The 14917-nt window shown below is 37.7% G+C and overlaps 1 protein-coding gene across 1 annotated transcript; it reads left to right on the top strand.

The window, feature by feature from the left end:
- Positions 1-70: 70 nt before the first annotated feature.
- ATP5PB (ATP synthase peripheral stalk-membrane subunit b) lies at positions 71-7208 on the top strand. Its single transcript, XM_031967279.1, has 7 exons — positions 71-228; positions 400-436; positions 3902-4047; positions 4833-4996; positions 5431-5556; positions 6163-6342; positions 7017-7208. Exons 1-7 carry the CDS (start codon positions 189-191, stop codon positions 7098-7100), a joined length of 777 nt encoding a protein of 258 aa, XP_031823139.1. The 5' UTR covers positions 71-188; the 3' UTR covers positions 7101-7208.
- The last annotated feature ends 7709 nt before the right edge of the window (positions 7209-14917 follow it).

Consider the following 14917-nt stretch of genomic DNA (forward strand, 5'->3'; position numbering starts at 1 on the left):
TGCTCGCTTCCTGTTCTCGCGACAATAGGGGTTAGCGACGGGAGAAGCAGAGATTGGACGAGGCGAGAGAACGCTCGCCCTCCTCATCTCGCGAGGTTTGCCATCCGCCATCTTAGCGCGGCGGCTGACAAGTTCTCCCCGCCGGGGTCATTGGGACGCAGAGGCTGCTGAACGGACTCCCGGCTAGCATGCTGTCCCGGCTGGCTCTGCACGCTGCCGGCGCTCTGGGTGAGGAGCCCCGAGCAGGGGCCGCGGAGTCATAGCTGGGAAGGAGAACGTCCTTGGGTAGCGACCGCGACAAGGAGGGGGGTGGGGAGACCCTGAGGTCATGGGGTGCCGCAGGGAAGGGAGGCCCGGGATCGCGGACCCCACTGACCTGTGAACTCTGTCTCTCCACAGCGCCGGCGCTCAAGAATGCGGCCCCGCTGGCTCCAGGGTAAGTAAGTCCTGCCCTCCGCCCCTCGCTGTGAGCCCTAGCGAACCTCCCGCCCGGCAGCCCGGGGCCGCTGCGGATATGAGGGCGAGGGGCCTGGCTTGCGGCCCTCCTAAGGTGCTCGGGCGGGGGGGCTGCGCCGTAGCGTCTCGCCCGATGCCTCGTGCCCAAGGGGAAGGCCTTGGAGGCGTTAGCTTTCCTCCGTGACCTTGGGCACCCGGGCTGCCCGGCCCCGTCCTGCTCCAGGTCCGAGACCTTGCATCGCCGGGGCCAGCTCGCGGTCCCCCCCATCCGCCGGAGGCCCGACCCTTCCCCGGGGTGTTTGAGTTTGCACGTTTGAAAATAGGCGGCTTTTCTCTGAAGCTGTGCGCTTACGGGTTAGAGGGCTGACCTTAAGAGTGCGTGAAGCCGGGACTCAGATCCACAGGTACCGGCTCGGTGATTCTGGGGAAATCGCTTAGTATTTTGGTGCCTTCTCTTTCCGACTTTGAGGTTTTCTGGAAGGTGCCCGCGTGCGTTGTTCGAGGGAATTTCCTCATCCGAGAGTTCCATATACAGTGAAGTCACGCGCTTGGGCCGGGCCTTGTTCTGTGGTTTTTTTATGTGCTTGGAAGATCCGTCCTGTGGCCCTGAAGGCGAGTGCGGTTTCAGAGCTGAGATACTGCCCGTGGTAATTGACACGGAGGTGATATTAATGAGAGAAAACGGTCTTGTTGGTATTTTGTTGTCAATTGTGACACCGAATTGGATTTAAGTGAAGGAGGCTGGCTAACCTGCCTCACTGCCTCCGCTGGACCAGGGGAGGTGTTTCCAGGTATTATTGTCCGACCTTTCTAAGATCTGATTTTTAACGGGTCTCAGTTGGGTTGAGGTAACACCAAACCAGTCCTTAAGGCTAGGTGATGAGAAAGAAATGAGGAAAAGAATGACCTTTTTTAAACCTAGTCCAAAAAAATTTAATCTGGGAGGGGAAGATCCTCGGGTTTTCTATTCTAAACCTGAATCCGTTGCTATTTACATTCACTCTAATTTGGGCCCTAACAAAAGCCCTGTGGGGCTTGAACTAGAATGAATGAGAGCCAGTGGTTTGCCTTTAAGGTGTGGTGCTTGAAGAAAGAAATCTAGCTCGTGAATGCTTGCTTCACCAAGGACAAGCATGGTTACAGTAAGACTGCCAAACCTGTTGACTGACCCCGCTTTGACAGCAAAAACCAAATAAGAAGTAAAATCTTAGCTAAAATCGGGCAGTTCTGATATATGTTTGTTTCCTTTTTTGATAAGGTTTATTAAACTGTTGAATTAAAAGAGCATTCTGGGCATTTTGCATCTTGTTTTTAGGCAGGCATTGCTCAATATAATGAATTGGCCCAAACTGAAAATGTGGTCCAAATAATCAATGTTAGATGAATCCATATCAATGTATATGGGTGTACATTTAAGTGGAGATCTTAGTGATGTGCAACTAGCACTGTTCTGATAGTACCTACCAATTCATTCTTCCCATGGCTTTTTAAAGCTACTTTTGAAGAAATAGCACGTGAGATAGTCGGCCCTTTCTCCATTTGTTTTTTTTTTTATTTGCATACTGCCACCTCAAGTAGGATTCAAAGCTGACCTGCTTGAGTTTAGCGGAGCATTGGTTTGGAGTCCAGAGAGACCTGTATCTGGTCTCAGTTTGACATTTGGAGCTCTGAAGTTGGACAAGCCTCTTAACTCATTGAGTCTTAGTGAACATAGGCTTTTTTGTCCCACTCTATCTCCTTTACAGAGTATGTCTGCAGTACTTCCGTAAGAATATTGTGAGGTTCACATGCATAGTGTTTTCTAACCCTTTAAAATATTGAACAAACATATTTAATATTTTTCAGTATCGAAAATGAAAGAAATGAAAGTAAATCAAGGAAGACTGCTAATGTAGAACAAATATAACTCACACCCATATGAGGAGAATTTTTTGAAAGTAAAGAAACATAAATTGAAAAAATAATTATTGTACCACACTCCATATTTTAAGACAAAAGAGTTCTTATTCAGGATTTTGTAGACTCCTCAGATAAGCAGGAGGCTAGCATATAGACAGGTCACTTGCTCTCACTTCCCAACTTCTCGCATTTTATTTTTAAGTCAGCCTTCATTCAATTGAAAGTTTAGGAATAATAGTGCTTTTCTGAATCCATAACTGAGTGCCTCCCTTCCTGTATCTACTCTTATCTGTGATGTCACATTCCAGGAGAAGCCATCCAAGGTCACAGAGAAACTGGCCTGGGCTATGTAAGACAAAGTAGGAACACTTGGGAAGAGGGGACCTCGGGCCTGTTGCTCTTGGTGCTCCCCAGCCTTGTGTATATTAAAAGGGAAAGAATTAAGAGTAGAATATACATAGGTTCTAAGATGAAATTGGTATGAAATTGTGAGGAGAGAAATCTGCCTTCCTTGTGGCACAGACTTCTTCAGGGTAACCAGACTGGAAAGATTCTAGAAGGCTTAACACCCAAAGAGAACAGTTAAAGAAATCAAGAGTGTTTTGTCTGAAAAGGAAAGTTGCCCAGGAAAAATTAGCTATCTTCTAATATCCATGGGAACCTTCTGGAAGAGAGATTCTTGTTGTTGAATTCAAAGGAGAGAACTAGAAGCAATAGCTAGAAGTTAATAGAAGCCAGATTTTTCATTTAATATAAAGAACTCCTTTAACATAAAGGACAGTTAGAGCTGTCCACCATGAAATGTAAACTGTCTAGAAAGATAACAGACCTATTGTGAGACATGTTCAAAGCAAGTTATTGAGATGTTGAAGAAAAAAAGCGTGTATTGGGAAGCAAATCGTATTAGATAATCTCTGTAAGGAAGACATAGGTAGTAGTAGTGGGACTAGAAATAGTTATTTATGTAAATTCATATTATGCAAATTTGACTTAAAGAATTCTGGAAGTAATCGGCATTCTGGAAAAACATCTATTAACTCATTGCACTCCCTCTACTCCTGTCCCTTCCCTCAGCTCTGCATTCTGGCCTTCCATCTACCCTCCAAAAGAAACAAACAAAAAACCTGCTAGATGAACATAGAAAAACAGACATGTGAACACCTCTGCCACCAATGGAATAAGGGCTTAACTTGAGACATGTAGTATGGAGAGAAGGAGACCTTTGTCCCACTCCATCCAACCTTAGTTGAGGCCGTCTTTGATTCTGTGTTTGGGTACTATGTTTCTGTCCCTGGCCCCAGTCTGTTCATGTCTAATTCCCATGCATCTGTACTTGTCGCCCACCTACCCACCCCCCAAGTAGCTGGCCCAATCCCTGTGTTCTTGCTTCTGCTTCTACTTCTTTGTCATCAGCCCCTTCTGCAAGGGCATGTGATTCCCTTTCTTCCCCATTTCTAGAGGCAAATTCTCATTATATAAACGGTCTGGGGAATGCTTCACTTACTTAAAGTTAGAACTTCTATATGCTGTCTTTTTATTTTTGCAGAGTACTTCAGGCATCCAGAATTTTTCACACAGCTTCTCCCCATCTGGCTCCTTTGCCTCCTCTTCCTGAGCACGGGGGGAAAATTCGTCATGGGTTGATTCCTGAGGAGTTCTTTGGGTTTATGTATCCTAAAACTGGAGTTACGGGTAAGCAAGCTTTCCTGCAGAGATGATTTAGTCTGATATTTATTATAGTAATAGTTTGAGGTACATGGATTTCACATTGTTTCTTCCTTTTCATCATACCTTGTTATAATGAAAAACAAATCAGTGCTTTTTAAAGGATGTAATCTTTATTCTTGACAAGCAAACTTATTGCTATAATGACTAGCCTTTGGAAACTAAATATTTCTGGACTTTCTAAAGTATGATATAGTTTCTTCATCCTTTTAAAGTATTTAAGGATATATGTGCATAATAACTTTTGATGTCTAGATGATAAAGTCAGAACTTACTAAGAATTATGACATGGAAGCTAAGAAATTCTAAAGTGTATAATTGTTGAAATGAGTGGCTTAAACTCTGACAACTTTAGCCAGCCTAAGTGTAAAAGGTGGGCTATTGGATGATTTTTTTTTTTTTTTTTTTTTTTTAAATCACAGCTTACAATTTGCATTGCTGCAAAGAGTACTCCCTTTGACAGGATCATAGTCTTTTTTCCCTATTTTTAATGTGAAGGTGCTAACTATAGATAGTAGTGGATAGATTTCAAATATATGTGACTTTGACAACAGTGATTATTGAATGTCATTAATTTATAGTTTTTCTAAATGAAAGGGTGAGGGGGAGGTTATGCACTAGAGTGAATTGATTTTTTTTTTTTTTTTTTTTTGGAATTTTTCTTACCTAGCCTAGTCTTCATCTTGAAATTTCACTCATTCCTTGTTTTTAATGCTATATAGAAGTTCTCATAAATATTCCTTTTCTTTCAGGTCCTTATGTATTGGGCACAGGGCTTATCCTGTATCTTCTTTCCAAAGAAATCTATGTTATAACTGCTGATACAGTTGCTGCCATGACAACATTGGGGCTCTTCATTTATGTAGTTAAAAAATATGGTCCCTCTATAGCCAGTTTTGCTGATAAACTCAGAGAGGTATGGTTGGAAATTTGATTTTTCCCAATTTTTGTTTTGGATAGAAATTTAGGAATTCATGATAGGGCCTTCAACTTATTACCCATTTGGATTTAAAGTGTTTTTTGAGGGAGAAAATAATGTAATTATTGCAGAGTTTAGTACTGTTACTTACCCTATGTTTTTCAAATATTTTAATAACCTGTTTTATAGCCATGGCAATAAACATTTTGTAATCTGAATGATAGATCAAGTCCTATGGAATAATTTTCTGTATTTACTAAAATGCTTTTATTACTTTTAAATTTTAGATTGAGTTCTTTCAGATATTGGGCTGCCATAAAAGTTGTGTGCATCTTTTCTTCACATTGCACACAAAGGAAGGGGAAAATGAATCGGTGCTTGTTAACATTGACCTTTTCATCAATATTATCATAAATATCTTCTGATTGTAGGACCAGTTGGGTCAGGCAGAAGGACTTAAACAGGCCTCCTTGAAAGGTATCAGTGATGCAATTGAGTTGGAAAAGAAACAGCAAGCCCTGGTTGCTAAACGTCATTACCTTTTTGATGTCCAGAGGGTAGGTATTTTTGGGGAATTAAAAGGCACCTTTCCCACCTGAAAAAACATACCTCCTGGGCATTCGGTACACTAAGATTCAGGAAAAACAAAATGCTCAATTAAATGTGTCTGATATAAAGAAACTATGATAATTCATTTTGGGAGAATTTAATTCATTTGTGACTTAGGAATTATATTCAGATTATTAAGTATTTCATTTACTTCTACCATGTTATCAATGAATCCTGAACAAAAGTGTCAACTGCCTGTCTATATTGAGATTATAGTGTGACGAGCAAAATTCTTGGAACATGGACAAATCAGAAGTTGGTTTATTAGGGACATTTTAATCCAGCTTCAGTAGCACAGGTCCTTGCTTGTTATGTACAATTTATCCTCATACAAATCAGGGACCACTTGTCATTTCACATGTTAATATTATATCCAATTGGGCTAAGATTTTTACTTGCAGATCACTACATTTTAAATGAAAATAACTAACAAAAAAAAACCCTTATCTTTTGTATGGGATATGAAAGCATGATGCTCATATTGTTCTCCTGGCACAGCTCTTGAGAACTTGTGTTTCTTTAACCACAAAACTAAGCTTTCTCACCTTCTTTAGAACAACATTGCCATGACACTAGAAGTCTTTTACCGTGAGAGGCTGCACAAGGTGTACACAGAGGTGAAGAATCGCCTGGACTATCACATTGCCAAGCAGAACATGATGCGACGCAAGGAGCAAGAACACATGATCTCATGGGTGGAGAACCATGTTATGAAGAGCATCTCTGCTCAGGAGGTATCACATTTCTGGCATGTCTGGTGAATCTGGGTCCTGGGCTGCAGATGGAAGGGAACCTGGCCAGTGGTTGTCAGAAGAAACTGAAGCTGCTATCATTTAATCTGGAGAAAATCATTTTCAGAAGAAGTTACTGCACAGCTGATGCAGAGTTCTTCCTTTCTTAAAATCTGATTTATAAAAGATACTTCTTCTGAGTTTTAGGTACAGTAGGTCTCCATAGTTACCTACCTAGTTGCTGGTACTACAAATTAATAATTTCTTGTTACTTGCTCTATTATCACTTTATTTCTATTCAGAAATGACTGAGACTTCAGCAGTAGAGAAGAAAGACATGTGAATATGGTTGGAATATGACTAAAAGTTGTAGGAGCCAGTGATCACTTAAATATGCACAAGCACTATTTATGAAAGATATGTGCTAGGTAGATTCATGCCTAGTCTCTAGTTTGTTGTCCCATTCTTCATTTTCAGTTCTCTTCCCGGGATAACTAATTTCTCTTGGTTATCTCATTCCCTAGCTGGGAAGCTGTAGTGGGAAATCTGTGTTGAGGTGTTAGATCCTATGGGTCTCATACAATCATAGAATTTCAGAAATAGAAAGTAACTTTTTATAATACACATATGTGAATATAACTATAATTATTATGGCCCTTTTTTTCTCTTTGTCACAGGAAAAGGAAACAATTACCAAGTGCATCGCAGACCTGAAGGTACTAGCAAAGAAGGCACAAGCACAATCACAGTCAGTTCTGTAAAAACTATTTCATTTTAATTAAGACAAAGAAAAACAGTTCACTAACAATGTAGAAACTGTATTCTTTGTGACCCTCAATAAAAATCTTTCTCTAAACATTGTATTGCCATCCCTCCTAGAACTGAGCCTGAATCTTTCTAGAGCTATGAGGTTTGGAAATAGAATGATTTACAAAGATCACCTTTCGTATCAACTGCTTTATGTTTTGGTGTAATTAAAAACTTTAATGAAGGTTAGAACACTATCAGAAGTTCTCAAATTATAGCTTAAGTTTTAATTTTGACTCAATCTACCATCTTGAAATAACTGATACTTTTAAGACATAGGTGATTTCTAAAATTTTATTAAATTTTATTAAAATTTAGTGTGTGGTTCCAGAGAAAAAAATTGTATCAGAATTTCTGGAATCTGTAGAACTCATATTTGCCATTTGATTAGGTGCTAAAGAAGATTATTTTATTTTAACAATTTCCAGGAAAGTATGCATAAGAAATGTGTGTAATGTTTTCCCATTGAATTCCTTTATAATGTCAAAAAAAAAATCATGCTAAGATTCTAAACAGTATCAGAAATCATGTAATTCTCAACCACTTCAAGAAAATATTGTGCAATTAATTATGTGATTGAGTTATATTACACTTTGTGGTCACACTTAAAAGGATATTGTAAAATATACCACATATTTTAATTCACAGTTCCTTAATGTTTTCATTCATTTTATGGAACTTGTTATTTCAGCAACTGCTGTGACTTTACTTTTACTTGAATTGAGCTCCTAACCTATCAAATGTTAAACCTAATAATTATACTAATAAAGGAGTTTCTAAAGTCTCCTACCTAATTGATAACAGTCACCAGAGATGTCTCTTTGGAGAAAATCTTTTTTTACTTCAATTAATATTGAAGCCATTGGGGCCTGGAGAATCCAACTAAATATAATCCATCAAGCTAAAAAAAGTTTGTTGCTTAAATTCTGAGAGTATTCCAGATGTTTATCCCGTGAATTGAGCTTTATTTCTATAGTTACCTGTCTTCCCAGTGGTTACTTACAAGAAAATAAATCTGGAAAAAACCCTTAAAGGTACCTAATCTGGTCCTCCTTTTACAGATGTTGAGGGTTTAGGTCTATAGATGTAAAATGATTTGCCCAAAGTCACATAGTGACAGAACCTAATGTGAACCTATTCCTTCTGACTCACCTCAGCCTTCTTTCAACCACACAAAGACAAGACGGGCATTTTCTTATTCAGCCAACTTTCCAGACTGATTTCAGATTCTCTACATTTTTGCCAGGTTGGCCTAATTACTTTTCCCAGTAGAAGACATTCCCTCATGCCTTGACACAGGTTATCTCCTATTTACAAGTCACCTCCAAAAGAAAGTCTTCCTTTTACAGTGGTGAATGATTTTCCTTCCCTGTTCCCCGAGGTTCCATTTTCAGTAGGAGGTAAATTCTTTGAGGGCACAGACTGTCTCATTTTGTGTTTCCAGGGTATAATCATGCCTAGTGATGAGCAGGCACTTAACTGCAAATTTAGTTGAAAGTATTTGTGAGATGATCTTGGCGAAAGTCAGTTGTATCTGCATTATTTCCTTGATGTACCAGTCTAGTAACCCTTTCAAAAAAAGGGAATGAAGTTACTTTTTCTTAAATTCACACTTGTTTGTTATAATCACTACATTTTAGCGTTCACAAACCATTTAGTCATCCATTCTGGAATCCTGCCTGATGTTTTTTTTTTTTTTTTTTTTTTAAAGCGTGTTGTACTAAGTGATCTCTGAAGGTCTACAACTTTGAATCTTTGATCTTACTTTCTGATTCCACAGAGTTCAAGGGAAAGGTGTACTGGAACCACATTTTATAAATGCTTTTGGTGCTCTAGGGTGTAATTTGTTTTGGTAAATTATTATGTTAATACATTATAGCGTATGTTAATAACATAACATAATATGTTAATAACATAAATTATTGTGTAAATCATTAGAGTGTTATAGGGCTATCATAATTTACCAAGAGTTCCAGCTTTGGCTAACAAACTTGGAATATTGATAAGAGGAAATGATGAGAAGAATCCTCAAGAGTTGGTAAATCTACAGTAGTCTTCATTTTTCTCAAATGCTGCATTTGACACTGGTAATTGGCCTTTCCTCAAGGATATTTCCTCTGGGTTTTCTTTCCATTTTCCCTGATTTTCCTACCTGTCTGACTATTCAGTCTCCTATGCTGGCTCATAAAGTGTCTTAATTGTTCCTAAGCCTTTGTCCTAGGCCCTATTCCCCTTGTATACCAGGGATTCTTAATCTTAAACCACAGAGAAATTTCATGGAGCTCCTCAACTTAAATGGGAAAAGAATTACATTTTATTTTTACTAAGAAATTTAACATTTGATTATTTAAAAACATCGTGAAAAGGTCCCAAAAGTTTCACCAGATTGCCAAAGGAGGTCATGACACAAAAATGGGTAAGAGTCTCTGTTCTGCTATACTTTCTTTCAGTAGATTAATTTCTTATCTCCATTCAGGTGCTATTTATCCAGCTTCAATTTCTCCACTAAGCAATTATGCAACATTTCAAATGGGATATTCCAGATTTCTCAAATTCAATATGTCCCAAACTGAAGTCATATTTCCCTCTTTTAAACTTGCTATTTAGGGGAGGGAGTAGGGGAAAGATTGGAACTAAAAGTTTTGCAGGGTCAGTGTTGAAAAAATTACCCATGCATATGTTTTGTAAATAAAAAGCTATTAAAGAAAGGAAGGGGTTGCAAAATTATTATTACTTATTCACAAATGTTTGCCTACCTATTATATTCTGACAGTCATGTAAATTTTTCTCTAGCAAGAGAGTCCCTAGTAGAAAAAGTTTAAGAAGCTGTGCCAGAGTGGGTAGTGTTATTGTTGGAGTTAGAAATATCTTGGTTCAGATTATACTTCTGACACTGTCTTTGTGGACAGATCACTTATTTTTTTCCTAATTTATCTCATCTGGAAAGAGCAAAAGTCATATACTAATTTCAAAATGATGAAGATAACACCTTAACTTAAAAAATAATTATTTTTAGCATTCTTTTTAAGTTTTGCGTTCCTTATTCTCTTCCCTCACCAATGAAAAGGTAAGCAATGTGATATCAGTTATCCATGGGAAATCATGTAAAACAGCCACATTGCAAAATAAAAGTAAAGAGAGTAACAAATTTCCAGCAGATGATATTTTGGAAGAACTTCAGGATAAGGCTGCCTCAATCAGGCAATATGAGGAGGGGAGGGGAGGAGGATTGCAGGCCAGCACAGCACAGTGAAGTACAGGGAGACCCAGGGCAGAGAAGCTTCCGTGCTGGGGGAATCTAGTGGGAGTCTTGTAGACAAAATACAGCAGCATTGCTACTCTGCCCTGGTTCAGAAGCCTTTGATTAACTGTGGGGCCTCCAACACATCTACAAACGGCAAATAGTAAGCACCTGAATCCCAATATAATGCATGGGACTTGGCCATGCCCATCCAACTCAGAAAGGGAGCCAGCAGCACCTTGTCAGTGTAAAGTCACCTATAGAGGAAGCTTGGGACAATCTCTCCTTTTCCCCAAAAGCAGGTCTCAACCTTTTAAAATGAGCAAAAAAGCAAAAAGCTCTGACCATAAATAGCTTTTATCAGACAGAGAAGAACAGACCACAAGCCCTGAGGATACTAAAAGCAAAACGCATTGTTGAGAAAGGAAAGGGAAAAAAAAATAGTGGGCATAATAAGATGGTGGGAAATATGGTTAGTAATTTTAACTGAATATGAATGGTTTGAACTCTCCCATAAAATGTAAGTGGATAGTAGACTGGATTAAAAGCCAGATTCCTACAATATGTTGTTTACAAGAAACATTATTATTATAGCTTTTTATTAACATGCATGGGTAATTTTTCAACATTGATCTTTGCAAAAACTTCTGTTCCAACTTTTCCCCTCCTTCCCTCCACACCCTCCCCTTGATGGCAGGTAGTTCCATACGTGTTAAATATGTTAAAGTATATATTAGATACAATATATGTATACATATTTATACAGTTATCTTGTTGCACAAGAAAAATCGGATTTGGAAAGTAAAAATAACCCGGGAAGAAAAACAGAAATGCAAGCAAACAACAGAGCTATGTTGTGGTCCACACTCATTTCCCAGTGTTCTTTCTCTGGGTATAGCTGGTTCTGTTCGTTACTGATCAATTGGAATTGATTTGGTTCATCTCATTATTGAAGAGGGCCACCTCCATCAGAATTGATCATATAGTATTGTTGAAGTGTATAATGATCTGGTTCTATTCATTTCACTCAGCATCAGTTCATGTAATTCTCTGCAGGCCATTCTGAAATTATCCTGCTGGTTATTTCTTACAGAACTATAATATTTATGTACCACAATTTATTCAGCCATTCTCCAATTGATGAGCATCCATTCAATTTCCAGTTTCTAGCCACTATGAAAAGGGCTGCCACAAACATTTTTGCACATGCAGGTCCCTTTCCCTTCTTTAGCCTCTTAGTTTTCATAGCCTCTTTGGGCTATGAGCCTAGTAGTAACACTGCTGGATCAAAGGGTATGCACAATTTGATAACTTTTTGAGCATAGTTCCAAATTGCTTTCCAGAATGGTTGGATCTATTCACAACTCCACCAACAATGCATCAGTGTCCCACTTTTCCCACATCCCCTCCAACATTCCTCATTATCTTTCCCTGTCATCTTAGCCAATCTGACAACTGTGTAGTATCTCAGAGTTGTCTTAATTTGCATTTCTCTGATCAATAATGATTTGGAGCATTTTTTCATATGAGTAGAAATAGTTTCAATTTCTTCATCTGAGAATTGTCTGTTCATATCCTTTGGCCATTTATCCGTTGGAGAATGGCTTGATTTCTTATAAATTAGAGTCAATTCTCTATATATTTTGAAAATGAGACCTTGATCAGAACCTTTAACTTTAAAAATGTTTTCCCAGTTGATTGCTTCCCTTCTAATCTTGTCTGCATTAGTTTTGTTTGTACAAAAGCTTTTCAACTTGATATAATCAAAATTTTCTATTTTGTGATCAATGATGATCTCTAATTCTTCTTTGGTCATAAATTCCTTACTCTCCCACAGGTCTGAGAGGTAAACTATCCCATGTTCTAATTTATTTATAATCTCATTATGCCTAGGTCATGAACCCATTTTGACCTTATCTTGGTGTATGGTGTTAAGTGTGGGTCAATGCCTAGTTTCTGCCATACTATTTCCTATTTTCCCAGCAGTTTTTGTCAAACAGTGAATTCTTATACCAAAAGTTGGGGTCTTTGGGTTTGTCAAACATTAGATTGCTATAGGTATTGACTATTTTGTCCTGTGAACCAACTGTGATCACCTAGTCTTATTTCTTAGCCAATACCAAATGATTTTGGTTACTGCTGCTTTGTAATATAGTTTTAGATCAGGTACAGCTGGCCAACTTCATTTGATTTTTTTCATTAGTTCCCTTGAAATTCTTGACCAAAAGTTCTTCCAGATGAATTTTGTTATTATTTTTTCCAGGTCATTAAAATAGTTTCTTGGGAGTCTGATTGGTATAGCACAAAATAAATAGATTAGTTTAGGGAGTATTTTCATCTTTATTATATTCACTTGACCTCTCCAAAAGCACTTGATGTTTTTCCAATTATTTAAATCTGACTTTATTTGTGTGGAAAGTGTTTTGTAATTTAGCTCATATAATTCCTGACTTTCCTTTGGCAGATAGATTCCCAAATATTTTATGCTTGAATGAATTCTATTTATTTTTTTGAATGAAATTTCTCTTGCTGTTGGATTTTGTTGGTAATGTATAAAAATGCTGAGGATTTATGTGGATTTATTTTGTATCCTGCAACTTTGCTAAAGCTGTGGATTATTTCTAATAGCTTTTTAGTAGAATCTCTGGGGTTCTCTAAGTATACCATCATATCATCTGCAAAGAATGATAATTTGGTTTCCTCATTACCTATTCTGATTCCTTTAATCTCTTTCTCAACTCTTATGGCCAAGGCTAGCTTTTCTAATACAATATTGAATAATAATGGTGATAGTGGGTAACCTTGTTTCACTCAACAACAACAATAACAACAAGGTTGTTTCACTCCTGATCTTACTGGGAATGGTTCTAGTTTATCCCCATTACATATTATGCTTACTGATGGTTTTAAATATATGCTCCTGATTATTTTAAGGAAGAAAAGTCCTTAAAATAAGGACTCCTTCCCTACTCCTACTCCTTCCCTTTTTGCTTCTCCCCTCCCATTTTTCAGTGAGTTTCTCTGTAAACCAAATATGTTTAATATTTTCTCTTTGAGCCAATTCTGATGAGAGTAAGATTCACACTATGTTCATCCCCCTTCCTTTCCCTCAGATATAATAGGTTACAAGAAATACATTTTAAGCAGAATGATACATACAGGATAAAGGTAAAAGGTTAGGGCAGAATCTTATGCTTCAGCTGAAGTTAAAAGCAAAAAAAAAAAAAAAAAGAAAGAAAGAAAAAGCAAGGATAGTGATCCTGATCTCAGATCAAGCAAAAGCAAAACATAGATTTAATTAAAAGAAATAAGGAAGGAAACTACACATTGTTAAGGGATACCACAGATAATGAAATAATATCAATATTAAACATATATGCACCAAGTGGTAAAACATCCAAGTTCCTAGAAGAGAGCTGCAAGAAAAAACAGACAACAAAACTATACTTATGGAGGAATCTCAACCTTGCTCCACCAGAACTAGATAAATAGGACCACAAAATGAGAAGGAAGTTAAATAGAATTTTAGAAAAGTTAGGTATGATAGACCTTTGGAGAAAATTGAATAGAAATAGAAAGAAATACTCTTTTCTCTCAGCAGTACATGGTACTGCACAAAAAATTGACCATGTATTAGAGCATAAAAACCTTGAAATCAAATGCAAAACCCACATGTGCAAAAATATTTGTGGCAGCCCTTTTTGTAGTGGCAGGAAACTGGAAACTGAGTGAATGCCCATCAATTGGAGAATGGCTGAATAAGTTATGGTATATGAATGTTATGGAATATTATTGTTCTGTAAGAAATGACCAGCAGGATGATTTCAGAGAGGCCTGGAGAGACATACATGAACTGATGTTAAGTGAAATGAGCAGAACCAGGAGAACATTGTACATGGCAACAAGAAGATTATACAGTGATCAATTCTGATGGACACGAATCTCTAGTTGTACCATACCTAAAATTATAAAGCAGCAGTCATCAAAAACCATTTGATACTGGCTAAGAAATAGAATAATCAATCAGTGGAATAGGTTAGGTTCACAAGACAGAATAGTCAATGACTATAGTAATCTAATATTTAATAAAGCCTAAGACCCCAACTTCTGGGATAAGAACTCAATGTTTAACAAAAATTGCTGAGAAAATTGGAAATTAATATGGTGGAAACTAGGCATTGACCCACACCTAACACCCTATACCAAAATAAGGTCAAAATGGGTTCATGATTTAGACATAAAGAGTGATATAATAAGCAAATTACAAGAACAAAGGATAGTTTACCTCTCAGATCTGTGGAGAAGGGGGAAATTTGTGGCCAATGAAGAACTAGAATACATTATGGAATGCAAAATGGATAATTTTGATTATATCAAAAAGTTTATGTACAAACAAAATGCAGACAAAATCAGAAGGGAAGTGATAAACTGGGGGGGGGGGGGGGGGGATTTGCATCCCAAGTGTTCTGATAAAGCCCTCATTTTTTTTTTTATTTTGAAAAAATTTTCTTTACAACATTATCCTTTGCC

Source organism: Sarcophilus harrisii, chromosome 4 (assembly GCF_902635505.1).
Source record: "Sarcophilus harrisii chromosome 4, mSarHar1.11, whole genome shotgun sequence".
Taxonomy (NCBI): Eukaryota; Metazoa; Chordata; class Mammalia; order Dasyuromorphia; family Dasyuridae; genus Sarcophilus; species Sarcophilus harrisii.